General features: G+C 43.4%; 1 protein-coding gene across 16 annotated transcripts in view; it reads left to right on the forward strand.

Annotated features, from left to right (window-relative positions):
• dmd (dystrophin) overlaps positions 1-27728 on the forward strand; it is a 207526-nt gene that overhangs the window by 168009 nt on the left and 11789 nt on the right. For all 16 annotated transcript variants that reach the window (XM_041966474.1, XM_041966467.1, XM_041966475.1 and 13 more), the window contains 10 exons: positions 10460-10521; positions 10632-10706; positions 12125-12326; positions 12436-12521; positions 13836-13993; positions 16407-16573; positions 18901-19012; positions 20540-20676; positions 22228-22266; positions 24751-24816. In XM_041966474.1, coding sequence (XP_041822408.1) covers positions 10460-10521; positions 10632-10706; positions 12125-12326; positions 12436-12521; positions 13836-13993; positions 16407-16573; positions 18901-19012; positions 20540-20676; positions 22228-22266; positions 24751-24816 — 1104 coding nt within the window. The remainder of the gene's footprint in view (positions 1-10459; positions 10522-10631; positions 10707-12124; positions 12327-12435; positions 12522-13835; positions 13994-16406; positions 16574-18900; positions 19013-20539; positions 20677-22227; positions 22267-24750; positions 24817-27728) is intronic.

Consider the following 27728-nt stretch of genomic DNA (forward strand, 5'->3'; position numbering starts at 1 on the left):
AGTGTGATTGCAGGTGTATGTGTGTGCAGCCCTGATTAAATACAGCTGATGGATAAACAGCCTCAACACACACACACACACACACATTCAGCTCTGGTTGCTGGATAGTTGTGCTGACATGCTCAGGCATGACTGCTCTGGCTTGTGTGTGTGCTGTCTTTGTATTCGGCGTAGATGATTATCAACCACAAGCTCCATTTCTGCCTAATGTGGTGTTTCTGGCTGAATTTCTGCATTCAGAGACAGTGACAGAAGAAACTTTCCCACATTCAAGCTGCAGGGTTTTTCTTTTCAGGTGTCATGTTTGAATAATAAAAAACACTGACATCAGGAGGACATTGTGATATTTCTGTATCAGCATGTGAGGACAAATGTCTCTGGCGTGAATGTCTTCATTTTGGACTGGTCCTGAGAAAGGCGTTCTGAGCAGCAGCTCTCAGAAAAGTTTGAATATAATGCTTAATAACCATCTTCCTTAGTCCTCAGGGGATGATTATCCCAGAGAAATCCTGCAGCTCAAAGCCCAAAATGTAAAATATGAATGTCCACCGCAACAGAAAAATCAGAGACCTGCTTCTCTTCTCTCACTTTCAAGGAGAGACGAGCAAACCAGATCCACCATCACCGCACGAAAAGTTAATCCCACGTTTCATGTATGAAACCGGTCATCAGTTACTTGTGTGAATGTACTCATGTTCAAAGTTTCTCAAAGCGTGGAGAGTTAAACAGATGCAGCGTTTTGTCTTTGTCCTGCTGGGGAGGTAACCTGCACACAGACATGCAGATTGTAGCTGTGACGATGACGCAGATGATCGATTTCACTCATTTTAAAAGGGTTAGCTGTAATCACTTATACAGTATATACCATCGCTTTCAACCTCCTGAAGCCACAGGCTTTAAAAGACCCCCCCCCCCATGCAGTTTCACATTGATTATTACAGCAAGCAGCGGCTGTGAAAGCAAAACATTTCCCAAAGGTCACAATGTAAAATATGCAAGGAACGAATTTGTTCCATTTGGGTTCAATAGTCTCTTTTGTTCAAAGTTGAGCCACTGCTCTATGAGGACTGTATGTTTTTCACATCGTGTAAGGTCGACGGTGGGCACGCTCTCCCCGTCTGCATGCAGCTGATTACGTATAAATGACACTCGATCATTTCCACTGGTTCGCCTTCGGTTCACACTGCAGATACAGCTCAGCTAATGCAGCGCTCACGGTTGGGATCGTTCAGCTGGAAAACGAATGACACAGGGCTGTCGCTGCCTGTTGTGTTCGCTGTTAATCAGTATATTTTTGTTCTCTAAAATTGGTTAAATAAATGCCCTCACAGTCTCCTGACGGCCACAGTGATGAAATTGGTTGTATTTCTTTTTTCAACTGCCCAATATGAAAAAATGAATCAGGTAAAATCAGTGGACGGAAAATGAAAGACTCCAGGCATGTTTTATAGCAGGTAAAAATCCTCTGAATAATAATTTGTCTGATGCAGTTTTTCAACAACGTTCAGTGAACATCTCGTCGTCCTCCCTCATTGAAAATCCGCAATCTATGAATATGCAAATATTGTTTTTTTTTAGAAGTTTAACAGCTGGACACAAGATATCTCCTGCTTCTCTGTCCGGTCTGCGCTCAGTGTATGACCACTTGTTCTGGACCATGATTGGCACAGCTAGCTGTGATGTCATCAATCCTGCAGGCATGTCCAGGTGTTAAACTGAGTTTTAAACTGAGAGAAACCTTCCCTGCAGCAGACGAGCGTGGAAACGAGCAAGAATTTTCATCTTCATTTCATCTTTTCATTGATTTATGATGGAAACGTTCCAAAACGTCTGTGATTTGAGCTTTTCTCGGTTTCATTAATCTTGTTTGGGTTTTGTACTTTGGGCAAAAACAAGCAATTTGAAGACGTCCTCTCAAACCAAATCGAGCAAATCATTAATCGATCAAGATCAGCAGATTAATCACAGAAAAGTAATTTTTAGTTGTGCCCCTGATTCGGTTAATTATCATGTAAGACATCAACACTGATTAATCAGCTGATCGTTTCAGATCTGTATGTTTACATTTGTTATTAAATGGCTCCTGCACCTAAAGGACAAGTCTCACTTGGTGACATGTTCCTTCAATACCGTGAACACATGCTAGTTTATTTTGACTCACCTTTGTCCTGCTGTCTGGAAATAGTCACCATAACACAAAATATGGATTCATCCACCACTGGAAATAGTGCCCAACAAATGCACTTCTTGCTCCTGTTTGAGTCACGTCTGACAAAAATGGCAGTGGCCAGCTGTTTTAGGAAATTACCGAGCCTTTTGTAAAATTAAACTAAATCACAGTGATCATGTTTCTAAAATTGTAACTCTAATCATTATGATTAATTATCACAGGGAAATAATTAGCGTTGTCTTTTAGCTCTGCGGGATCCCTCAGGTTTTGTCGGTACTTTTAGCTTCTCTTTGACAAACAGCTTCCCCTCACATCCCGCTGATGAATATGGCTTTCATGCTTTTTCGCCCGCTTTTTCCTCTTGTTCGCATTACATCCCTGAAGGCCATTGTCTGAGCTCATTCAGGCGCCTGGTGTGCAGGAAGCGTTCTGACGGGGCTCACTCTCAGTGATAGGCAGAGGAAGACGTCGCCACAGCCCATAAACCACCTTTAATCATTCATCCAAGAGCCATAATTGACTGCAGCAAGAAGTGACACTCGTGTCTCTGTGCGGATCCATTATTTAAAACGCCTATCTGTCACCGCCGCAATAAGCTATTCAGCTGCCTGTTAACTGCAATATGTATCATTGTGTGTTCGCGAGCGCGCGGGGGTGTGTGTTATTGTGTGACGGCACACGCGTGCGTGTGTTATCGCTGTCAGAAAATGACTGCGGTTCAATCCAACTTTAAATTATCCCGCACAGACGAACGTGTCGTATCTCAGGGGGGGAAATAATCAGATCAGATTCAGCCTTTTTCTTCAGCGTCCGTCGAGTGTGAACAGGAACAACTAGCAGCCAAAGCAGCAGGACTTTTTAGAATTTGGTTCGATATTCAACCAGTCGGCGAGGTTCATTGTGGTGGTGGTGGTGGTAGAGCTGGCTGGAAGCTGGTGTGATTTGACAGTAAATCAGCAGCTGAAGTTAGGGACCGTCTCAAATGTGCGAATAAAATGGCCACAAGAGATGTTTCAATTTTTTGTCAACGGCCTTTTCATTTTCTTTATTTTCCTTCCACTGCGTGCAAAGCCTCGGTTTGAATTAGCCATGCTTGCTGCAGAGCTCTATGGGTGGCAGCCGTGGTCAGTCCGGGCTAAAATTCATGATCCCCAGAGGATGACTCTCACTGATGTTGGAGATCCTCTAAGTTTTGCACTGGCGCCACCATGAGGTTGACGTTGTGAGCTTCTGGTGAAACATGTCAACAGCTTTTGAAGGAATTGTAATGAAAATGCATTCAAACCTTCACGTAGTGAGGGTGAATTGTACTAACTCTGCCTTTCCTGTAGCGCCATCATCAGGACATCGTTTTAGTTTGTTTAAATACCTGCAGAACCGCTGACATTCCTGTGTGTTTCCTGTTTATTGTTTTTTTTCTGCAGCTGTTTCATCTCAATGAGATGAAGCTGCTTTTGTCGACTGGTTTCTGTCCTCGTTCGTGTGAGCAAATCGTGGGCGGGGGGATGTGAATGTCGAACGCTTTCCCCGTCCCTCATCAGCTTCAATCAGATCGCCCTCGAGCAAGGCAGCCAATCCCTGCCTGCTGTGCCGGAGCAGCTCAGTGTGCGGTACTTTATCTTTTGACAGTTTACGATGCATTATCAACACTTTGGCTTGTCCCGGGGCCATGATACATTTTCTAGGGAGACGGTGTCAGCTTTCAAAGACCATAAAAAAAGAGTCAGAACTGGAGATGCTTTATTCCTGCAGGCCACCGTTGATATATGATTGTTCTGTTGTGTTTTTTTGTTCATTAATCCCAATGGAACATGTGGTGGGAAGTAATAGGAGCGCAGCTCTGGATTTTGTTGACATATCGCAGCAGTGTGTGTTTGTCAGGTGTTTCGCTGTGTTTCTGTCGGCTCATGTTAGAAAACAGATGCAGCATCGTCCTCCTCCAATAACCATGGTGCGTGGTGGAGAGATAAGGTGGATGATGTAGCACAGATAGGGGCGGGTAATTTGAGGTTTGAAGCTAATGTAGTCGTGAAATGTAATGGAATACTTTATAGATCCCTTAAAAGGAATCCTCTTTTGGCTGGTTTGTCCTGTCGGAGAGAGTAAAACACTCCCCGAGCTGAGAGGGTCAAGAACACGTGAGCAGGGAGGGGCTTGAAAAGGTTCAAGAAAAGCCTCTCACCGAGTTAAGCATTTTCAAATATCACTTTAAAAGGTTTTATGCAGCCTCGATTCAAACACTCCTGAGGAGAGTTTCATGAACGATGATCAGAAAGTCGAGTCCAGCTTAAATCTCTCTCACCAGAAACTTAGGACGTCTCCAGTTTATGTCAGTTATCAATGACTCAGAGCCAGTTTAGACACAGCAGAAGCTATAAATGGGATAAAGGGAGACAATGGCTCACAGAAGGTTTTAATGGAATTCAGGTATGTTAGCAGCCTGTAAGTGACTTTTTCTGGACCAGAGCATTTTGCATCCCAAATGAACTCCGTCTTTATCTTGTGTATTTATATTTCTCACAAGTTCCCAAAAAGACACTGAAGGAAGTTAAAAATGGAGGATGGATAAATACCATTTCTTTGTTTTTGTCGAGGTATAACCAAACGTCAGGTGTGGCTCCAGGCTCCTTGAAGGTTTTCTGATTTTGACTTAAATCGTAAGCTAATATTTAACTACGAGTCCCACAGAATGTGTTAGCCTGCAAAGTGAGCCTGGACCAGTGCTGGTGAGACTTCCTGAGGGTCCAGCTTTGTTAGTGGACTTTGTGTAAAGTTTAATGCAGTTACATTAGATAATAAATAAGCAGCATGACATCAAACTCAAAGTGGATCCAATACAGTCCAGGTTATATTGGGAACCACAAAGACCAAACCCAGAATGTGTTCTGTTCTTGTCCAGCAGGACTGTTGGCTCAATAATGCTCAAAGATTGGGTCTAAACCCGGGGGTTGAGAATCAGGGACTGAGATAATCTTGGTTGAATGTGACAATAGAGGTGCTTCTTATTACTGTTGCTTGATTGTGAGTGGCTGATGTAAACAGGTGCAAGTTACCTGCCGTGCACAAGGACATCGAGGGAATTGAAGTACACTGCCCTCCTCTGAGCTGCTGCAGCGCTCGGGCTGAAAGCAGCTGCGTGTTTATTAGAAGCGTTTGTCCGAGCGTCTCGGAGCAGCGCGCAGACGACGAGCCGAGCGACCGAGCTGCCGTTTGCTGAATTTAGAGGATTTTTAAGTAGCTCTTCATCGTGGGACCCCTCTCCTCATCATCTGGAGTGGGAGTGTGACAGAGAGGCAGGAGAGAAATGTGGGAAAACCCGAGCCAGCACGTGGATTATTATTTGTCTGCTCTTCAGACAAAGGTTAACTGCAGCTGCGCTCGTGTGTGAGCAGCTTTTAACAGGGTGGGAAGAGCTGCGTTTGTGCACCAGCAGGCCTCGGGCCAGGAACGCTGGGCAGCGCCGTGTTTTAAACACTTCTGCTGCTTTTTGAGCCGTTTGTTTTGTCGTCGCTACGTCGTCGCTGACTCGTAGCGCCCACTGTGTTCCAGTGGTCGCCCACTTTCTGCGCCCACCGTTCACATGCACGTGAGCCTGATCTCACTCACCCGGACTGAAGAAGCTGGATTCTGCGTTTTTTTTAAAGACGTGAGAACATCTGTCGTTTTGCTCCAGCTCTCGTCTCATTTTCATCTTCATAACGGCGACAAAATGGCTCCAGTATTTCATTCTAACTGGCACGAAACAGCCATTTAACTGTCCTGTATTTAACATTTTGACGAAAGCGTCACAGACACCCTGATTGACACGTACTCTTAAATCAGAACATTTCCAGGATTGCGACGAGCCAAACGTCTATTTTTTAACCATCTGATACATAAAGCGGAAGGCACTAGAAAGCGTTTCTTGATATTCCACTGTTCTCTGTCTCCTGTGAAGGACTTTTCAAATATTTGATGTGCTCTGAACTTAATTGCCTCGCTGTTAAGACATGTGGCTTCCATCAGCTTTATGTAAACAGACAGCTGGCACATTAGCATCACATTTACAGTAGCATCTATCTGACACCGCTTCACTCATATTTACTGCGGCACGCAACATTTCTGGCGTTATTTATTTCTTTATTTTTGCTAAAATGGACTCACTCGGCCACAAAAAGCATTTGGAATTAGCCATCCAGATTTTCTTATCATGTTAGTACAATAATTATTACGACAGCAGCTAAGTGGAACTAATTACCAGGGAAATCAGCCCTTTGCTTTACAGTAACATAATTAGTTTTTTGCTGCCATTTACTTTAAGTGGAGTTTTAATGTTTTCTAGATGGCGTTTCAATTCAGAGTGGGTGTTTAAAGATGCCGTGAAATGGAAATTAGAGCTCAGATCACGACACTCGTCTGGGATTCAACAAGAAATGTTTGGGAGGGCATATGGAGAGAGTTGGCTGATGTACAACTGCAGCAAATACTGACACCACATTTTAAGGTAGTAAAGCAGCAAACAAGCAGCAGTGAAATGTCACCCTATTTACACAGCTTATGCCTCCACTTAACGAGTCATGATGACACAATGAGAGCGTGATGTCGCTCATTTTGGTTGGTTTTTTTTTACGATGAACTCGTATCAAAATTCGAACAGATCGTACGAATACAACAGCTGTGTCGGCAAAGTGTGGAAGCAAAGAAAGACCAAATCAAACACTCAGCTTTTAACATCTTATTGAAATTTGAACGCTGAAAATCGAGTATTTTACTCTGGAAACCAACTGATTAGGCCATCCGATGGTTTGCATTCAGGCTCGGCTGCCGACTCCTGGCTGAAAGCACTGGATGTGATGAAAGAAGTCGACGTGTCTCACCAGCCTCTTCACGCTTCATAAAATAGTCACTGTCACAGTGTTTGGAACACGTTACACAGGAACATGTTTTTTTCAGTGAGCGTAATGTCACATAACTTCCCCGGCTTAAAAGACAGCGTGACACTTAGCGTCACAAGCTTGATTCCACCCGGTGTGTTTTACTTCCAGGCTCAATCAAACGAGCCCAACATGCACGTTGTTTTATCAGCGCTGATTTACGCCTTTCAGAACACATTGTTTAGTAACGCTAGCTAGAAACTGGGTGAATGCTATCGTCTCTTATTTTATCTTAAAATATGGCCTGATATCTCTCTGGATTCGTTGCGTGAATATTGACGATGTAGCCGTGTCAAAATCAAGTTTCAAGACCTTCATGATTGAAATGCATTAAAATTAGAGTAAGTTTCATATTTCTGATTTAATGTTTAATCATATAGCAACACAACACATCTGAGGCTGAGTGATATTTCAGCAAAGAGAAAGGGAACACAATGCATATTGAGTGGGGAGAGCTGGGGGCTTTAATATGGGCCAAGCTTCTCATTTTTGCCTTGGGCCCCCGTAGCGAGTTCGTCCAGCCATGTTCAGATCAAGCAAATGTATTTTTGTTCATTTCTCAGGGTCTCAGGTCGTTTTCTGAATTCTTCAGGCGCGTCTCGTTCCTGCTGACAACCTCGTTGTTCAGTGTGTCCTTTTTAAAAAGCCAAACTGTCGTCACAAGTGCTTTATTTCACCAAGTGTGACGGGTCACAAGGAAGTCAACGTGGTTAATGAGTTCTGACCGTTGAGTGGACACGTGCACAATGCACGATTGACACAGAGCGTGTACAAACTTTAGTAGCAGCTCGAATCATAGAACAGGGTTCAGGACCTCGAACAAGAAGCCAAAATTCTTTAAATATCATCGTTATTAGTATTATTATTCTGTTGCAGGAGATAATGCGCTTCCCTCAGTGCAGTCCTGAAGGCGTGAATGTCTCCAACACACACAAATACGCAGCCGGGTCTCCTGTGAGTGGCGAGCAGCAGTCACGAGGAGGGAATGTGTGAGGGGAGAATGACACAGCAACCATCCATCTCTGCCTCTGCCGCCTCTCTTTCTTCCTCTATCACACTTCCCCGCCGCTCTGATGCAGGGAGGATGAGTGTCTTTGTGGTTTTGTGCCACATTGGGTTGTTATTTTCTCAGATTATGAGATGGAGGGCAGAAACACACAAACAACAGGATTAGTGTCATAGTGTGGGATTCTGGGGAAGCTGATCTAATTCATCGGTGACTGAGGTTCATCTCAGTGTTGCCCAAAAGGACTTTCCATCTTCTTTTGGTTTTTAGGATCACTGGAATGATTTCTTATGTGTCTCTAATATTTGCCTGCTTATAAAAAAGCAGATCAAAACCGAAGGCAACACCAAAATTTCTCAGGAGAACTGGACGGAAATTTTTAAACAACAATGGAAAACAACAAATTCTCTGTTCTGGAGAGAATTTGCATAGAAAAATGTCATTCGCTATTTCTGTACTCCACATCAAAAGAGAACATATTCCAGTCAGATAGATGTTGGAGATGTTGTGGAAGCACAGAGGCCAATCACTATCATATATTCTGGTGTTCCCTGTTGTGACCCCGTTTTGGTTACGTGTACATCAAACTCTAGAGTCTGTGTTTTCAACAAAAATATCTTTTTGTTTCAGTTTGTTATATTTGGTGGATTTACAGGAACTAGACTGGAGGAACAAAGATAAATATTTATTGAGAATACTACTGGTGGCCTGTAAGAAATCAATAACGAAGAAGTGGCTGAAGAGGGAGGCACCCAGTGTAGATGAATGGATTGAGACAGTGTACAGCATCTTTGTAATGGAAAGAATTACGTTTAATTTAAGAACACAAAAAGAGGCATTTATTGATAATTGGCAAAAATGGTGTACTTTTGTCTCAACCATAAAACCGGATTTCAGGTAATTTCAGACTGTATGATCAGATTGCCTATATTCTCTTAACTGGAGGTGATTACTAGTCCACTTGTGTATGTTTTTATTTTTTCTCCTCGGTACTTCTGTACTCACCTGTAGGTCTTCATGTTGATTGTTTGAATGTTTGTCTGTTTACATGCAAAATCAAAAACTAATAAAAAGTAAATGACAAAAAAAAAAAAGCAGATCAGATCTCCTGCACAGCACATAAAGAAACAACGTCAACTATTTGAACAAAAATTTCAACCTCCTTTGAAATTGAGCCAATTCTTTAAACATAACATTAAAAAAAGGCGTGCTCTGCGTATATGCATCTGCATATCTTTTGCGTTTGAGCTTTAAAGAATGAGGTGAACCTGTAAGATGTGTAACTGAATGTGCTTTCTTCAGGAAATCCCCACTTTTTTTCACATTTTAACTTGAAAAGCATCAAAACACAATGAAGCTTCAAACAGAACACATATAATCATATAAAGTTTATTCACTCCACTTAAGTTGTGTCATCTGTCATCTGCATAGAGGGATTTCTACCAGCTCTGCCAGTTTCAGTCTACTTCTGATTTACAGTCCAATAGTTTTTATGCAGAGGGATCCACTATAGGCAGGGGGTCTTACAAAGTCAGAGCTTAGTAAAGAGGGTCACAGAGCATAAATAAGATCACTGTAAAGTTACTAAACTGACCAGATACAGTATGAAAAAGAATATTCTACTCTGCTTTATTTTAGAAGTGAACTCTCCCACCTCTGTCGCTCTGAACACATTCCTGTTGAATATTTAACGCGTTTCCTGCCATTAGAAATGCACATTTTCTGCCATGCCAGCAGCATCCAGTGACTCCAGTGATGGCAGCGTCAGGCGGTTGTCAGGTGACCCCCTGACACGAGACGGACCTTTTTGTTTTTTAGTGAAATGTCAATGTTGCGGTGTCAATCGTGCAACACTCAAGATGAATTTTTGGTTATTACTAAACACATGCAAACAGATGACATTCCCATCAGTGTGCTTTGTGTTTGCTTCAAATTAGCAAATGTTAGCATCCTGACCTGCTAAGCTAAGCTATGGTGAGCATGGTAAATATATTACCTGCTAAACATCAGTGATCTCGCATTGTCATCATGAAGTTGTAGCATTAGCATTTAGCCCTGTTGTAATACAGTCTCACAGAGCTGCTAGCATAGCTGTACTCTTTGTCTTTAAGGTGATGGACTTAGTAATCCTCCTCAGATGTCTGCCCAGGGGGAGGGGGTCATGATATGTATATGGCTGGTGCAGGTGCAACCCACATAGCTCGTTGTTTTCAGTTTGTGCCTCTTTTTCATTTCCAGCCTTTTGCATATGCAGTCACAAAAATAAGTGTTTTGTACGAGCTATCGCCTGAAAGTAGCATTCAGCAAGCCAAGAATATTTAGGAGAAGATTCAGCTTCTGACCATTCTGTCTCTTTTTATCTCTTTCCAGCCACCAGACCCAGACGACATGCTGGGATCATCCCAAGATGGCCGAGCTGTACCAGTCTCTGGGTGAGATGCTCATTCTCTCACACAGCGTCATGGTACATGATGCCGGTGACTCGTGCAGTCTGGAGACGTTAAAACTCCACCGCTATTTGTTCTTGTTTCTCTTTTTTTAGCCGACCTGAACAACGTTCGATTCTCAGCCTACCGAACAGCCATGAAGCTCAGGCGCCTGCAGAAGGCTCTCTGCTGTAAGTACTCTCTGTCTATATATAATTTACATGTATATATATATATATATATATATGTGTGTGTCTCTTGGTTCAAGTACTCTCCCCTCTCATCATGAGTGCTCCTCTTATTATGTTCCAATCCTCCTACACTGCTCCTTTGTTCTTTCTTTTCCTCCGTCTACCTGCCTCTTCTTCTAAATTCACCTAATTTTCCGCGTGCTTCTTCTTCTCCATCGTCTCCTCTTCACTTCCTCCTTTGTGTATTCTCCTTTCCTCCTCCTCCTCTTTTCTTCTGTCTTCTTCTACCATCTTTGCCTCTCTGGCCTCAGTGTGTATATGTGTGCGTGCGTGCGTGTCCATATGTGTGTTTACTCATCCTTCTCGTCTCTTGCCGGTGGCTCTGCAGAGCGTGAGCCGCCTACGAGCTGTTATGTGTGTGATATGTTTCGGGCGTATAGCCGGCTGCAGCCGTGCAGCACAGGAGCTCTATTTATGTTATGAAGGTTTTCTAAAAATAGAAATGAACAGGTTTAGTGATTAACCTTGGCGAAGGCAGCATGGCACCGTTTCTTTTTCTTTTCCTTAACCCTTTTCTCACATTATTAAATTATTAAAACAAAACTGAAAATGTATTTTTTGTGGAATTTAATATGAGCTTATTTTAACACATTACACAAATTGTACTTCGAGGGAATTATTCCTGCCGGACACTTAAATATGTCAGACTTTAACAGATGTGAAAGTGAAAAAGCATTAGTTCCACATGACACGAATGCAGCATTGTACTGAGAAAATGTCGTATTTTTGTGTAGTTTTTTTCAGTTGTTTGTATTTTAAATAGAAATAAAAAGCCTATTCATCAGCATCTCTTCTGTGTGCCTCTCCTGCTGTCCACCGCCTTGTCTGTTCTTGGACCAGGAAAAGGAAAACAGCCGGAGTGTAGACAACAAAAGTTTCCAGCTTTGTGAGTCAGAACATTCACGAGGAAGCAAACTTGCAAGACAGAATCTGAGAGTCACCACCGGCAGAGTCCAATCAGGGCTGCAGTAAATGCCCAGTTTGCAGACGTCATCCTATTAATCAGGCACTGGCATGTACAGTCGTAGATCATTTCTACGAGTTTAAATTCAGACTTTTTCCCTTCACTTGACATAATGAGCAGTTGACACACCTCCCTCCTCTCTCTTTCCCGTTCTTTCCTGATCTCAGTGAATGATAAATATGAAGAATGTGACACTTTATTGATCCCTTGCGTGAGGTTGGCTTCTCATTAGCATCCTTCTGCAGCACTGAGCTGAAGGACACTTTGAACATGGAGGGTTTGAGCCCAGTTGGTCCAGTTGAAGGACAGTCTGAGCTCAGCAGCCGCTTTATGTGTGTGTGAGTGTGTGTGTGTGTCTGCTAACTGAACGCCTCCTCCCTCTTTGTGTCTACAGTGGACCTGGTGAGCATGCCGATGGCGTGCGAGGTGTTCGAGCAGCACGGTCTGAAGCAGAACGAGCAGCTGCTGGACATCTCCCAGCTGGTCACCTGTCTGACCAGCCTGTACCAGCGGCTGGAGCAGAGCCACTCGCACCTGGTCAACGTCCCGCTGTGCGTCGACATGTGCCTCAACTGGCTGCTCAACGTCTACGACACGTACGTGTAGCGTGTTGCGCCCACACACACACACACACACACACACACACAGCAGTTTCCATTATGTCAGCGAGAACATACTCTAATATCTTCTTTTGTTGCTTGGTAGTGGTCGCACTGGAAAGATCCGGACTCTGTCATTCAAAACTGGAATCATCTCACTCTGCAAGGCTCACCTGGAGGATAAATACAGATGTAAGTAACACACACACACACACACACACACTTATATAAGGGCTTTTTGAGGCATTATGCTCCAAATTGCTCTTAATTGTTGTTTCTGCATTTCCCAGAAGCTTAGTGGATTTGGGTCGTATTTATATTGTGCAAGGCAACAACAGTACATACAGACTGTGTGGGCGTCTCCACCTGCTGCTTTGCTTCATGCATGTGCAGCTGCGCGAAGGGACAAAGGGCAGCGTGAAGTGCACTATACATAAGAGGGATTGGTGATTATTTATATGAACAGTGATGTGAGTGGAGGAGAGTGTATTACACTCACCGCCACTGAACAAGCCGAGCCAATCACAGTGGAGCGTAAGAACAATGACTACAAATGAATCAATGTCTCAAAGAAGTGATGAGCAGCACGACATGAATGCACAGCACCACAAATCTGCAGCCAGAGGCAGATGGTTTCTGGGGGTTTGAACAGTTAATTAGTACAAAATAAATATTATAAACATTCATAGTTTTAACCACATCAATCCCACTTTTTTTCCTGTCATAATTCTGCTGCTTCTGAATTAATTAATACTAACATATCGTAATTGATGAGATGCAGATGTGTTTGCACCTTAATCTGTTTAATTAATAAAAATCAGTACATTTTGACTAAAAAGTAGGAAAAAAGGGGGAAAGAAGCACAGAATTAATTAGCCCCATTAATCCAGTGTCTCCCACATAAACACACGGAATATAGAGTTATAACCAACGTGTGTGTGTGCGTGCGTGGAGATGTGTGTGGTTATTTTGTAGCAGCCTGATGTCATTTGCATGTGATTTAATGACGGTGAGCACAGTGGACGGCTGTGTGTAATATCTGGCACGGCACCTCTGCTGCAGCACTCCAATCAGAGGCTGCAGATTTATCAACATATGTGTCCTGCTGCCTTCAGGTGGCTGCAGGGATTTAATGAAGTGATGGAAAAGCTTTTCACACTTTGGACGACAGATAAGAACGCATTCATTTATAGATAAATATTTACTAATTTAGCAACATCGCTGCTGTAACCACGAGATGTTTTTTTATGCAGATTTAAATGCATCTATTGGTTGGACAGTGTGTCATTAAAATGTTTTACGTTTAATGCATTATTTCATTACATCTCTCTTTCAGCGAAATGCCAACAGCTCACTTTGCGCTGCCTCATTTGATTGAACCTCCCACAAAATTAATCGACACACAGGCAACGTGAACTCTAAGCTCATGAGCCCAAGATCTCATTCCTCTCTCTTCTCTCTCCGTCTGTCCCCATCCACTCTTCTCTCTTTACGTTTTCGCTGCAGTCTTGTTCAGACAGGTTGCCAGCGCGACAGGTTTCTGTGACCAGCGTCGCCTGGGCCTCCTCCTGCACGACTCCATCCAGATCCCCCGGCAGCTCGGCGAGGTCGCCTCCTTTGGTGGCTCCAACATCGAGCCCTCCGTCCGCAGCTGCTTCCAGTTTGTACGTGACGCACTCTCACACACACACACACCTCTTTCCGAGTCTTTTGTGTTAGCAGTCTTGTTTGACTTTCGACAGAGTTTTTGACACTCATCATGAATGCGCTCACCGATAAAAGCAGCAGCACTGTAAAATGCTGCAGTTGCCCACATGTCTTTGCACTGATGCCCAAAGCCCTTCAGATGAGTGTCCCAGTATTTGTTTACGTCAGGCTAAACAGGGTTTATTTATAGAAAGAAACTGGATTGTCACTAAGAGCTTTGCAGAGAATAAAGGCCGAAACATCTATAAAACCGAGTGCTTTACAGACGCCAGTCAGCAGGGCCGGAAAGTGAGAATGTGTGTGTGAACAGAAGTAAGTGATTGACAACCTGCTGTGGATTAAACAAGTGATCTCTGACAGCTGTAGAGGTTTTTTATTTCGTTTTTATGGACAGATGAGTAAAAAGAATAAAAAATCTCACCAACAAAAAAGGCAGAATGGACCATATTTCTACCTGCACACGGGCGTTAAGATGATTCAGTGTGTGACGGCACAGAGGAGCAAGGAAATGAGAGTCTGTGGCTCTCTGGATCAGCATTCCCTTCGTGTTCCTTTATGTTTGGGAGCAGACGGCGTAAACGTTTGAGCCACAAAACAAGCAGCAAATCCAGCGTACACACATGGCTTCCAGTAATTGCAGTCTGACTGGATTATCCCCGATCTCCAAAAGATGATCCAGCATTTTCATGTTTAAAGTCCCTACTTTGGACACTGAATGTAGCTCTTCCCCCTCGAACGTATTCAGAAAGCAAAACCACTGTCACGTGTTCAACAAAGGGAATGTTGCGGAAAATGACCGTTTGCAAAAACCCTCCTCCAAACCCGATTTGTCCAATCATGGCTTAGCAAGCGTAACTAAGCGTCTGTCCATCTTTGTGGTGTGGTTCTCCACATGTGAAAGCTGTGTGTGCCTGGTGCTGTAGTGAGAGAGGTTTGTAAGTGAAAATATGCTCTTATATGAAGAAGTATGTACCTTTACTTTGTTGTCACATGGCAACATTTAAAGTCATGTTGCTAAACTTAGCTTAATTAGCCTTCTCGATACTGCTCGTAGAGTCAGCGGTGACAGCTGTCATTTCTGTCCAGCTCTGTCTGAACCAGCTGCTTCAAAAAGGAAAAGAACTGCGAGTGGTAGATCTGCCTCTGTTATCATTGTTAGCTATGCGGCGTGCGAGAACGGAAAGGTTGACGGGCGTAGCAGGCATCAAATTGTGATTTCTGGAGATAATCATAGTCCCCTGGGAATCACAATCAGCATGTGTCGTATCCTGCCTACCTGCTTTGTTTGTGATTGTGTTGAAGACGTCTTACATGCACACGGATCGACGCAGCCACTAATACACAACTTGATATACGTGAGCCGTCGACATTTTTGAGGCTTTAATAGTCTGGCTCCTTTTGTTTGTACCTCGAAGCATTACAAACCTCTTCTGTTCCAGACACCTGCGTCTGTCTCAGATAATTTAAAACATGGTGACCCACAGAGAGGAGGTGCTTTCATTTCCAGCCACGAAACCCTAAAACTAGCCCTAAAACTGGGTTTAGCTTAGCTAAATTCCAGCATGCATGTGGGTGTGGGACAGAGAAAGAGTGAGATGTGGGGGGGGGGGGGGGGGGGGGGGGGTCACTTCCATGGAAACTCCAAAACCCTGGAGTTCCCAGAGACCCTGCTGATGGGAAAGTGATGGATGAAGCCACTATGTTGTCTCTGATTATTTTTTTTTCCTGTCTGTTCAACTCTTTCATTAAGAGAGTTGGACAGACATGAAAAAGATTCAGTGATTTCCTAAAACAGCTGCTCACTCTAGTTTTTATCAAACATTACTCAGACTGGAGGAAATAGTGCCAGGGACTATTTTGAGCGGTGGATTAATCCACATTTGGTGCTCTAGTGAGTATTTGTGGCAGGAGGACGGTTGTGTGTGGGATGAGTCAAAATAAATGACAGTGTCTGTGTTGATGTAATGAAGGAACAAGTCGCCCAGTGCAGCAGTGTGACTCACTTTCATAGTTTCTGGACAACAATGGAATAAAATATATGAGGCTTTGATACACACACAGCATTCATTGCTGCCTTCAAAAATGAAGAAGTCCTTGAACCAGGGTCTTGGTTAAATTTGCCTCTTTTTTCTGGGGGGGGATTAACTGTTATTTCACATCATAACATTCAAGGTCATCTTTTTACTGCTTCACAACCAAAAACATCAAGCGACATGAAATATCTCCTGACTCACTGTGAAATATGAAGCAGTTATTTGGAGTTTCCATTCTCACTAAATCCACCTAGAAAAGCGTGCAGTTCTTCAAACAAAGAGCTGATTCCATGATTATTTTCAAAGCACGCTCGCTGTACCTTCATCTCCTTCCCAGGCCAACAACAAGCCCGAGCTGGAAGCCGCCATGTTCCTGGACTGGATGCGCCTGGAGCCTCAGTCCATGGTATGGCTACCCGTCCTGCACCGCGTGGCTGCCGCTGAGACGGCCAAGCACCAGGCCAAGTGTAACATCTGCAAGGAGTGTCCCATCATCGGATTCAGGTCGGTGGAGTCAAAGCCACTTTTCGTTTTACAGTACAAATGTGCCTTAAAGAATTCACTGCTTTTATGTGGCCTTTATAGGTGAATGTTCCACTCGTTATCCACCCTTTGAGCAGCAGATCTGAATGTCTTACCAAAAGAAATGAGCAGAATTGAAGCCATTTTGCCGCACAGCGTTATATTGTTCATCTTGCTACATGGAGGGTAATAAAATGCCAAATTAATTTCATTTTCAATTAACCCCAAATGAAAGCTCCGGCACACAGAGATCGTTGGCTTCTGGGCTTTATAAAGTACTGTTTAAATGTGTCAGTGTTTAGTCTGGAGCATATATCAGCAGCCCATTTGCTATATATGTTCTTTTAAATATAGTTATTTGTTAACATTTTCCTGTAACTGCAAGAGAAAAAAGACATTTTTTATGATAGAGATTAAACAGAAGAGCTTTTCATTTTCAAAGCGAAGTGAACATTCTCGTCCCTGTGGTGCTCGTCTTTATTTAAACGCCTGGAGAAGAGATGTTGGATGTTCGTATTTCGTTTCGTGTGTTGCACGCTCACACAGGAAGAAGCGGAGAAGAGCGATGGCTCCCAGGTCGGCTCCACAAAGCTCTTCTATTTATCACGATGCCCAGTGAGGTGTTCTGTAACCAGCTGTTTGAAACAAGAAGCTTTGGCATTGGTGATTGGCAAATTGATTTGTTACCAGGGAGGGGATTATATTCTTGTCATATTTTCTGCTTACTGTATATTGGGCCTCATGTGGGAACCACTCATACGAACAGATTTGTTATTAAGTGAGAGGGATTTCAGACAACCCAACCAACACCCGCTCAGAACACAACAGGAGCTAGAGCCAAATACACAGGTGAGCTAGCATAATGCTACTTCTGAAAAACACGATCATGTACAGCAGCCATGTCCAAACTATTCCATAAAGGGCCGTGTGGCTGCAGGTTTTCGTTCCAACCAAGGAGGAGCGCACCAGGCTGGACTCATTTAATCAGCTGATCTCACTTTTCAGCCGATAACTAAGGGATCCCTTGATGTTGATTGGTTGGCCTGGTGTGCTCCTCCTTGGTTGGAATGAAAACCTGCAGCCACACGGCCCTTTATGGAATAGTTTGGACATGCCTGATGTACAGGCTGACACAGACTGCAGGTAGAGCTTCAGCTTCAGCAGCAACAACAACGAATGTTAGCATGCTAACATGCTAAACTAAAATGGTGAACAAGGTAAACATATAATCCTGCCTAACATCAGCATGTTAGAATGCTAGCATTTAGTTAGCATGTTAGCATTTAGCACAAAGTACCACTGTGCATCAGTACAGCTTCTGGCACCGTCTAACATCGAATAAACTTGCAAGATCGTACTATGTGTAGGCTCTGTGAGTCACAGTTTGCTTACTTTATCAAGGTGTTTTTAGCATCCAGTTTCATATTGTATTCATTTAACAGTGAAGGAATAAACATTTTCATATTCAGCATATTTCTGTCACAGTGTGGCTCTATGATGACACGCTGTTGGTATCTGTATTAATATTTTGTAATTAATAATACCGCTCCTGACTCCTGCTGATTTCACAGCATTAATCAAGCTGGGACAGTTTGGTGAATCTGACTTGGGTCGCTCATTTGGCTTTAGGATGAGAAACCAAAAATGTTTTTTCATGAGGCCCGGTGTAAGCTTGTGCATTATAAACACAGGACTAAAAAGCCTTTGTTTGGGGTTATTTTCCTGTAAAAACACATTTGATCAATGAGATTGCTCTCTGTCACCAGAGTGGAGCTCCGGCTGTGAACCTATTTGTCACCTTAATCTAATTCAACAGCAGCAGCAGGGCAGTAAAACAGGCCACTTGTATGTATGAATGATGGATGATTTGATTATAATGACAGACCTGCAGTCGTATTTGTAACCTAAACCCGTCGAATACTCACGGAGCCCAGGAGGTTTTTTTTTTTTTTAAACTAAAGGTTGGGACCCGTTAAGGGAGGCGAGTCTGCTCTGTTGTTGGTGGCCCCTTCATGACAGGAGCGGTGATAAATTTTAATGAAGAGTCCCAGGGCCAGAGCATAAATTTCTCATTTAGGTTCTGGGCCGAAAGAATTTTAACTACTCGTACTGTGAAGAAAACAGAGCCGTAAATTTCCCTCTTTTATTGATCCTCTCCTTTTCTTTTTCTCCTTCTGCCTCTCCACCATCCTCCCTGTTTTCCCTGTGTTTTCTTTACCCTCCCACCTCTCCTCTCTCCTTCTCCGTTTGTCTATTTCCTGTGCTTTCTTGACCTCCTTCCTTCACTCTCTCTCTATCTCTCTCCCCAGATATCGGAGTCTGAAACATTTCAACTATGACATTTGCCAAAGCTGCTTCTTCTCCGGTCGTGTCGCCAAGGGACATAAGATGCAGTACCCCATGGTCGAGTACTGCACTCCGGTATGAATATATATATATATTCCTGCTGCAATGTGTAAATGAAATGTAAATGAAAACGGTGAAGATGTGAATTTTAAGGTGCCAGACTTGCTGTCAAACAATTTTCTTCCTCTGGTTCTGAAGTAAAAAAGCACCTGCGCAGCTGTGTGAAAGCACTCCTCAGTACATTAATGTAACACAGAGTGCAGAGTGTGGATGCTTTTCCAACCATTATACATTGTATCTTAGCTGCTACACCTTCAGCAACCGTCAATTTAGTGATGCAGTAATAGCATACTACACACACTACGTTCTTTGTCCGATGAAATGTCAGAAATATAAAAAAAAAACTATGTCAATGCCACATTAAAACAAATTTACAGACAGCAGACAACATTCATAGTGCTCGTTAAAGCTGCACTAATCAACATTTTGTTATTAAACAAATAGCTTGACATTTTAGGAAATGCTCTTTTTTTGTTTAGTTAGTGAGTTTGATGAAGAGAAGATCAGAACCACTCTCACGTCTGAGAGGATGAGGATGAAGATAGGGCCAACAAGCAATTAGCTGAGCACAACGTGCCATTTTTACTTGCTGTTTGTTTACAAAGTTAATTAATAAAGTGTGTGGCTGCTGATTGGCAGATTATTTAAGATATCTGATTCGCTTCCTGCTCAGCACCAAACAGCAGTCAGGCAGTTAGCGACTAGCTGGTGAACGTATTTTAGCATTTAGCAGCTAAAGAGGTATTTGTCTCAGGAGTTGGTGGACACCCAAAACAGCTCAAAGGGGACTGAATATTGGACTTACATTAATCAGGTGGACACAGACGCAACTCAAAACAGTGTTCATGTGGTTCTGTGTCTGCTGGTTATGTAAAAAAGCAGTTGTCCGTCGTCAGTGTTTATATCTCGTTCTGCTGCTTTAAATTCCTGGAGTATGTTAAGGGAAAGTCAGGGACTATTTTACAAATGATTCAGTTGAAAGAAGACAAGGAAATGTAATGTCCCACTTATTGTGTGACAGTATTTCAGTTGTGTTTCTCCACATTACACCCAGCTGCAGTGCAGAGCCCAGAACTGCTACACCAGGAAGAGAACCACATTTTTAGGGTCATAGATAATCTCTGACATAATAACAGAGAGTCACGGAAAAGCCAATGAATTTTACAGCAGGGCCACAGTGGAAACTTTAAAGAGGGCATGAAACAACTTTTTCTGTCTGCTGGTGTAGCAGTAAACCTGAAGCTGCACACATGTACATAACACGGAGTGTAAATAGAGGGTTAAACTGATTTCTCACGCGCAGGCCCAGGGCTAAAATAAAGGCGCTGGAGCTTTGGCTGAGAGTCATAAATGCGTTCCTCTTTCTCATAACTGTAATGACACACTCAGACTTCACAATGAGGGCATTAACTTCACTCAGTAGATGTGTGAATAAAGGCAAAAGAGCTAGAGATCAATGAGCGGCGTGTACTCATAGGTGTGTTTGTGCCCCACTCCCATGGTGTGAACAAAGCCACCTTTGTGCCCTCTCTCTCTCTCCAGACTACATCAGGGGAGGATGTCAGGGACTTTGCCAAGGTGCTGAAGAACAAGTTCAGGACCAAGCGCTACTTTGCCAAACACCCACGCATGGGCTACCTGCCTGTCCAGACCATTCTGGAGGGAGACAACATGGAAACGTGAGTCTCTCACACACAAACACACAAGATCAAACAGGTTTTATTACACACTGAGAGACACTCCCACTAATGTGACCTGAAATCGAGGACACACTCACACACTCTTAAGTCTCTCTCTGCAGTGGTGTGTGTGTGTGTGTGTGTGTGTTCAAAATTGGTTCCCAGCTCCTCATGCGTTTGCTGCCTACACATTACACATTTAGTTTGTTTATCCATAATGAGTGCAAGTTTGATGCTGCTAAAGAGCCAAGAAGCACACAAGAAACACAAGAATTTGTAATATACATGAAGAATAATGAGTAGAACCTGATTCTGGACTAGTTCTAACCAGTTTCAGTATTTAAGAGTCATGAATCCCCAAATAATTTAAATTTCAGCTGGTGCAACCTTTTGAATCTCAATCGGTCATGAAGTGCATCCTGAGTCAGAGACTCAGTTGAAAATAGGCTACGTTTGAACCCACTTCTGGAGTCTCCACTGGCTGCCTGGCAACCGCTCAGAGCCGAGAAGTCGTCCCAGCAGTCGCCTCGCCAAAGAAATTGAAGGAGTGTATTTGGCAATAATGTCAAACTGTTTCTTTGAAAAGGCGAGCCAGCCAATCAGAACGAGGTGTTGCCATTGTATATAACAGCAGACATAATGGGGGACTGACTCAGACCCCGGAGCTCTCAGGTGTTAATTATGGACGGACACATAAAATACAAATCTGTGACCTTTTTGGCCCCTGAATGACATCATCAGCTGGTACTTCACAAAGAAACAACACAACAGGGCTGTGAGAGAGGCTACCTGTAAACTTTACTTTATATCTATGATAATCTATAATCTGCTGGTGTTTCAGCCTGTCTATCATGAATATTGATGATGATGGAAATCTGAATAACGTCTCATACTTCTGTTGGCTGCAGGAAACACAGTCAATAATAATGGTGATATTGGCTCTTATAGAGGAATGATGAATGTCTCACTGTTATTCTTTCAAGGCCAGAAAGAAGAAACACAACGATGCATAATCTTGTAAAAGCTTGATAGTTTGAAGTGATGAATGACGGGCTTGAAGGTTGAAGCTAATGTGAGACTGTTAAAACACACACACACACACACAGAATACACATGCACACAGTGTGTGTCAGTCTGCAATGCAACACACACACACACCCTTTTAAGTTGTGTTTGTGTGTTGGAAAGAGAAATACAGTCACTTGCAGGTGCATGCACACATTAAGGTTTGACACCTCACCTCATATGAGTGTTTTGACACACCTGAAATGGTTTTCTGTTCTGCTGGTTTAATTCACGAAACAGATCAATAAACAATCACGTCCTTATCAATAGTGATGGTGTGTTGGTTGTCGTGTTTCTCTGTGTGTGTGTGCCAGTGCTCTCTAACTCATATTTTATCACACTGTCTTGTTCGTGCCAGTCTGGTCTCGTGGTCAGCCCCCCACCTCCCACCATGCACTGCCTTCCATACTGCAGCTCCCATCATGCCTTGCTGTGCAGTGTCCTCCCACTTCCTGTGTCATCATGTCACGTTTTTTTGTCTTGCAGTCCTGTCACTCTGATCAACTTCTGGCCCGTAGACCATGCGTGAGTACCTGACTCTCTCTCTCACTCTCACACACACACACACACACACTGAACTACACTCACTTTCTATCAGTGTCATGTTCAAAGATTCTCTTGCTCAAACAGACACACTCGCTCACCTCCACCCATTTCACACTCATTGCGTGGTGTCATTTTGTCTGAAGCTGTGGTGGGTTTCACGGCTGCTTGACCCCACGTCACCCTGCAGATCTGTGATTCAGGGTGAGCCACCCCTGATTCTGACTGTCAACATGAAAACTATCCTGGCCAGTAAAACCCAAAATTAAAGCTTAGTTACGAAGCTTTTTTAAAGATAATTACTGTTTCATGTGTCAAAACGTAGCTTAGTAGATAAGGTGTTTCTGTGAGGCCAACAGTCTTTTTAGCAATTATTTTGAGCCCATTTTTGTCTAGTTAAGTGGCAGATGGCCACTTTTATTTTAATGTTTTATGCCATTCTGAGTGGTGTGTCACGACTGAATATTATAATGCTGCTGCTGTATTTCTGTCTGATAAACACCATGTCGGCCAGGGTTGTCTTACGGAGTTAAAGGATAACTTTCGTTTTTACAACCTGGACCTTATTTGCAGCATTAAATACGACCATTTACTCAGCCAGACAACTTTGGTGGCATTTGGAGTCGTTTTGAAGAAATTAGCCCCAGAGGAGCGGCGCGTATATCCGTATAATGCGAGTACTCGGGGCATCCATGCGCAGCCTCTATATAACGCATAATCTGCGGCGAAACTCGTTCATGTTCCAATATTTTGTTATGATATGCTGGTGCTGTTCCCCTCTGAGCCGGCGGTCGGCTAGTTTAGCTGCAGTTTGGCACAGCTATGGTTCGTTATTGCGTATTCGTAGCCGACCGCCGCAGAGTTAGCCGTGTTGTGGCTGGCTGCTCGCAGCGCGCGGCGTTCGGTAATGACATCATCCACGTCAGAGGTAGTTGCCTAGAGACTCCGGATGTTGATAACATGCCACCACGGGCTCAGAGGGGAATAGCACCAGCATATCATAACAAAATATTGGAATATGAACGAGTTTCGCCGCAGATTATGCGTTATATAGAGGCTGCGCATGGATGCCCCGAGTACTCCCATTATACGGATATACGCGCCGCTCCTCTGGGGCTAATTTCTTCAAAATGACTCCAAATGCCACCAAAGTTGTCTGGGTGAGCAAATGGGCGTATTTAATGCTACAAATAAGGTCCAGGTTGTAAAAAACTAAAGTTATCCTTTAATATGTAGCTGTGGCTCGCTAAGATAATAGAAAAGTATAGTGTTCAGCTGTCTTCAAGCACTGCTTATCTTCCAGTATGGCATTATAGCATACACTCAGTCTAACTGGGTCAGGTAGGGTCTCGTTTTACTGTCACAGGTCTGGGGTCTGTGGATCTGAATGGATCTGAGCCCGCTCAGGATCAGCTCTGATGATAATGGCAGCAGAAAAAGATCTTTTAGGAAAGCCATGAGTAGTTTTTGCAAACAATGTCTTTACTGTGTAAATGACAGTTGCTTCTTAGAAAGATTGTTTTATATAATTCGTAGACACTATGTTTAAATGATTAGATTTTATCATCTATTGTTGATGCAAGAGATAAAAATATTATTTCCATGAATGAGTCTTTACAACATATAAAGGAATTATATGTAGGATTAGTTTCTATGACCTAACAATCATTGGCAGGACAAATCATCATGCTGCCGCAGCTGTTGGTGTTCTCTCTGTTTTCGGGTCTGTTCAGGTTGATCGCATTTTAGAACAGCTGTAATTATCCTCTGGTCTGTTCAGATCAGGTCTCGTGTCAGGCTCAGGTAGGTTTTCCACGAGTCGTTTAGGACCTGTGAAGACTGCTTCTCTATAAGTAGTTTTGAGTCACCCTGGTCATGTAGTTTGTCACATTAAAGCATTTGAATTGTGGCGAGAAAAAGGATGTACCACAGTGTTTTATGTTCAACAACACAGTGATTCCATTTCTTTTGTATTATCCTGACATTTTTCACTTCTCATCCACCTTTACTTTGTGGGGAAAACTCTTGGCAGATAAAACTTCCAGCCGTCAAGGTGCCCTTGTAAAGGGAAGTTTTCGGGATTTTGAAGAGTCAAACCTTAATTTCTCAAGGACTAAAACACTGCAGGAAAAGTTGTTGGGATCCTCAGAGATTTCTGGTTAATGATGTCAAAATACTGATCTTTCCCTCTGAAGGCGAGGTGTGACATCTCAGCTCTGACGCGTCTTTTGAAGTGCAGGCAAATGTATTCCAAGCCGGGAGTGCAGGATACAAGCTGGGGGCTTATTTACAGAGCATTTCACAGCGCCACACGTCTGTGCCTCATACTGTCGCTCCCCTCATAGCTCCCCTGTGCATTCATGCGGCTTGTGCACGTGTGCGTGTGTGCGTTGGGATTAATGAGTCCCTCCTGGTCCTGGATTGACGAATCTCTCTTTTTCCTGTCTGTTTCTCCCTCTGTCGCAGGCCCGGATCGTCCCCTCAGCTCTCGCATGACGACACACACACTCGGATCGAGCACTACGCCAACCGGTAACGCGCTATCTGCATTCGGCCGCAGCCCCTCGCAGCGTAGACTCACAGTGTTGCGAACAGGAAGTAACCTTCCTTGTGCTCCACTTTTTGCATTCCCCACTGCTACCCTCAGCCGTACGAGCGCTACAGATAATGGCTCCTCCAGAGAGCTCTCCCAGACACCAGAAACATGTTGATTGATGTGATTTGGAATAATGAATTTGGAGAAAACGATAAAGCACAGCACACTTCCTGCATTGGGATGCCTGTCTTTCCCCTCTCTGTGTTCCAGCAGCCACTGGCTCACAGGGGAGCGGTTGCCCTAATTCTGTGCTGACGTAGTTCTGGGGAACTTTCGGTCAACATCCTTACGTTCACTGCACTTAATAAATCGAAAAGTTGATCGTGAAAGAGCTTTGTGGTGCTAGACACACATTAGAGCTCACCTCAGAGCAATTCAGATTATTCTAATGGAGTGAGAGCTTCACCGCCCACCCATGAAACTCAGCCATGTATAAGTGACAGATGGACTTTGTTTGAGTTGTTCGCAACCCAGTGAGTCTATTTCAGCGATGAAGTATGAGCAATATTGTTAAATGCTTTAATTAATGTTGAAGATGTCAACCTACCTTTCAGTCATGCGTCATATACAGTCTGTTCTTGCTCGTTATTGGCATGTGGTTCGATATAGACGCCGATTAATATCCTACATCTTCTGTATTCCACTGAAGATCAGTTAACGGTACAGGAAACTTCCTCCATGTCTCCATGTCCTGCGGGGACGGTACATTGCAAACAACTGTCAGGTCATTGTAAAGTGTTTATTCCAGGATTTACCAACAGTTACTGTTCATCATCTGTTTATGCAGCAGCCTCCACTTATGTATGTCCACCAAAGGGGCTATAGGATGAATACATGAACGAGCACTTATCTGTGTAGTGTGTAATTAACATTTAGTCTATATTTATATGTTGAGTATACATGCTGAATGGGCAGAGGTTAAAGTAAAACTGGTTAGCTTTGTGTTGTAGGCAGAAAGAGAGTTTCAGCAGAGATGATCAACACTGGGCAGGAAGTCAAGAAGTCACCTCTCTCATCCCATGTTAGACCATCACGATCTCTGCAAATGAAACAACATCAACAAAATAAATGCAGCTACTGTGAGGAATGAAGAGTAATCAAAGTATATTATGACCTGAAAACGTACGATAGATCTGTTTCGTGCTCTCATGAGAGAAATCAGAAGCCAGTGTGTTAGATACACCTCTACTGCAATCTAATCCAACAGTGCAATAAATCCCACCCCCATGAAGGTTATAGCTTCAGTTGTCGAAACTATAAATGAGGGGAGGCTAGCTAACAAACAGCCCTCTATATAATGCAACATTATTAAACAGCTCAACAAACTACAGCCTCCAGAAGGTCCACACGGTTGAATCGACACCTCTAAAACAGCGTCAACAAAATCTGAGCATTATCACCTTCATGAAAGGAGGATGAATTGCAGGACTTGGGTTTGATTGCATTAGTTTATAAGGAAGTGAGTGTGGAAATCAGAATGTGCCAAAACACTAGCAAACTGTTGTAAAACCCACAGCACGAACCAGGAAACAAAGGCGCAGATAAGCCATGCCGTGGATGAATTGTAAATTAAGAAACAACATGGAAGCAGTTAACAGCAGCTGATGCATATTTAGTCACAATTTTGAGTTTCCTGTACCTTTAACAGCTAAAACAACTAATTCCAGGTGAATATTCCAGAGATTTATGGCTGTATATGTCAGTGGTGTGAAAGTAGTTGTTGCACGGTTGTTGATTATTTAAAGATGGAGAATGGGATACCTTGACAAACGGCATTTGAGTGTCTTTTTTATCACCAGGCTTTTGCCATTTTATGTAAAAGTCTCTTTCCTTAAATACATAATCACTTTTCAAAGAAAAACAGGGCTTACAACTCAAGTTCCAGCCAGCAGCACCATTAGTTTAAATGCTGAATGTGCTAGAACGATGTTTCAGTCAGGTCATAATGAAAATGATGAATCGTATGAGGCTGAACTAAAATGTCAAGATATCCCTTTGCATACAGTAGAAACTGACTCTGTAATCATGATAAAGCGATGCATTGACTTTTTGGTGAATAAGCGCTCTGCAGTGAGAGGCCAGTGTGTGCGTATGCTAATGCGTCTGAGATGTTGCTTGCACCATCCAGTGCGCCAGCATGTGCGCCCGAAAACCTCATCAATACTGAACCCGGGGAGAGAAAAGCCATCATTATTGTTGTGGTGCCACACTGAGTCAATCAGAGCCTATTCACCAAAACTTTTCAGTGTTCCTTCATTTTGCAGTGATCCTAACCGCTCCCAGAAACCCACCGCTGAGGGACAAGAAGCAGTCAAATCAATCAAACAATGAGTCAAACAAAGCAGTCGATCAATCGGTCCTCGAATCAGTCAGCCGGGCGCTGTTGGCATCCCTCGGCGGAGTCAGCGTGAGGTGTGAGCCACAGGCCCAGTCTTTGATCCCTGCCAGGGAGTGTTTGACACTACTCACTGTTGCCTCCGGCGAACACACACACAAAAAAATATAAATACACAACCGCACACGCTGACGGACGCACATGCTGAGTCACTGTTATCCCCTCCAGCCCTGCGCCCTCAGCCCCCACAGCGTCTCGATGTGGCAGATTCCAGATACCATCTAGCAGATTAAAGGGAGGTGGTAGGGCGAAGAAGTAACATAATTAAGCCTTGAGGGAGCTGATGGCCCCCAGGCCGCGAGGTTATCTCTTGTTTCTGTTGCATGCAGCAGCTTATAAGTACAAACGCACCGGCCTGGGCAGATGCCAGTCTGTCACAGTCCATCTGCTTAAACGCTCACTGCCAAGCAACAAGCTTCTTTTTTTTTCCCCTTTTTTTTGTGTTTGAGTGCC

The sequence above is a fragment of the Chelmon rostratus genome, chromosome 24 (assembly GCF_017976325.1).
Source record: "Chelmon rostratus isolate fCheRos1 chromosome 24, fCheRos1.pri, whole genome shotgun sequence".
NCBI lineage: Eukaryota > Metazoa > Chordata > Actinopteri > Chaetodontiformes > Chaetodontidae > Chelmon > Chelmon rostratus.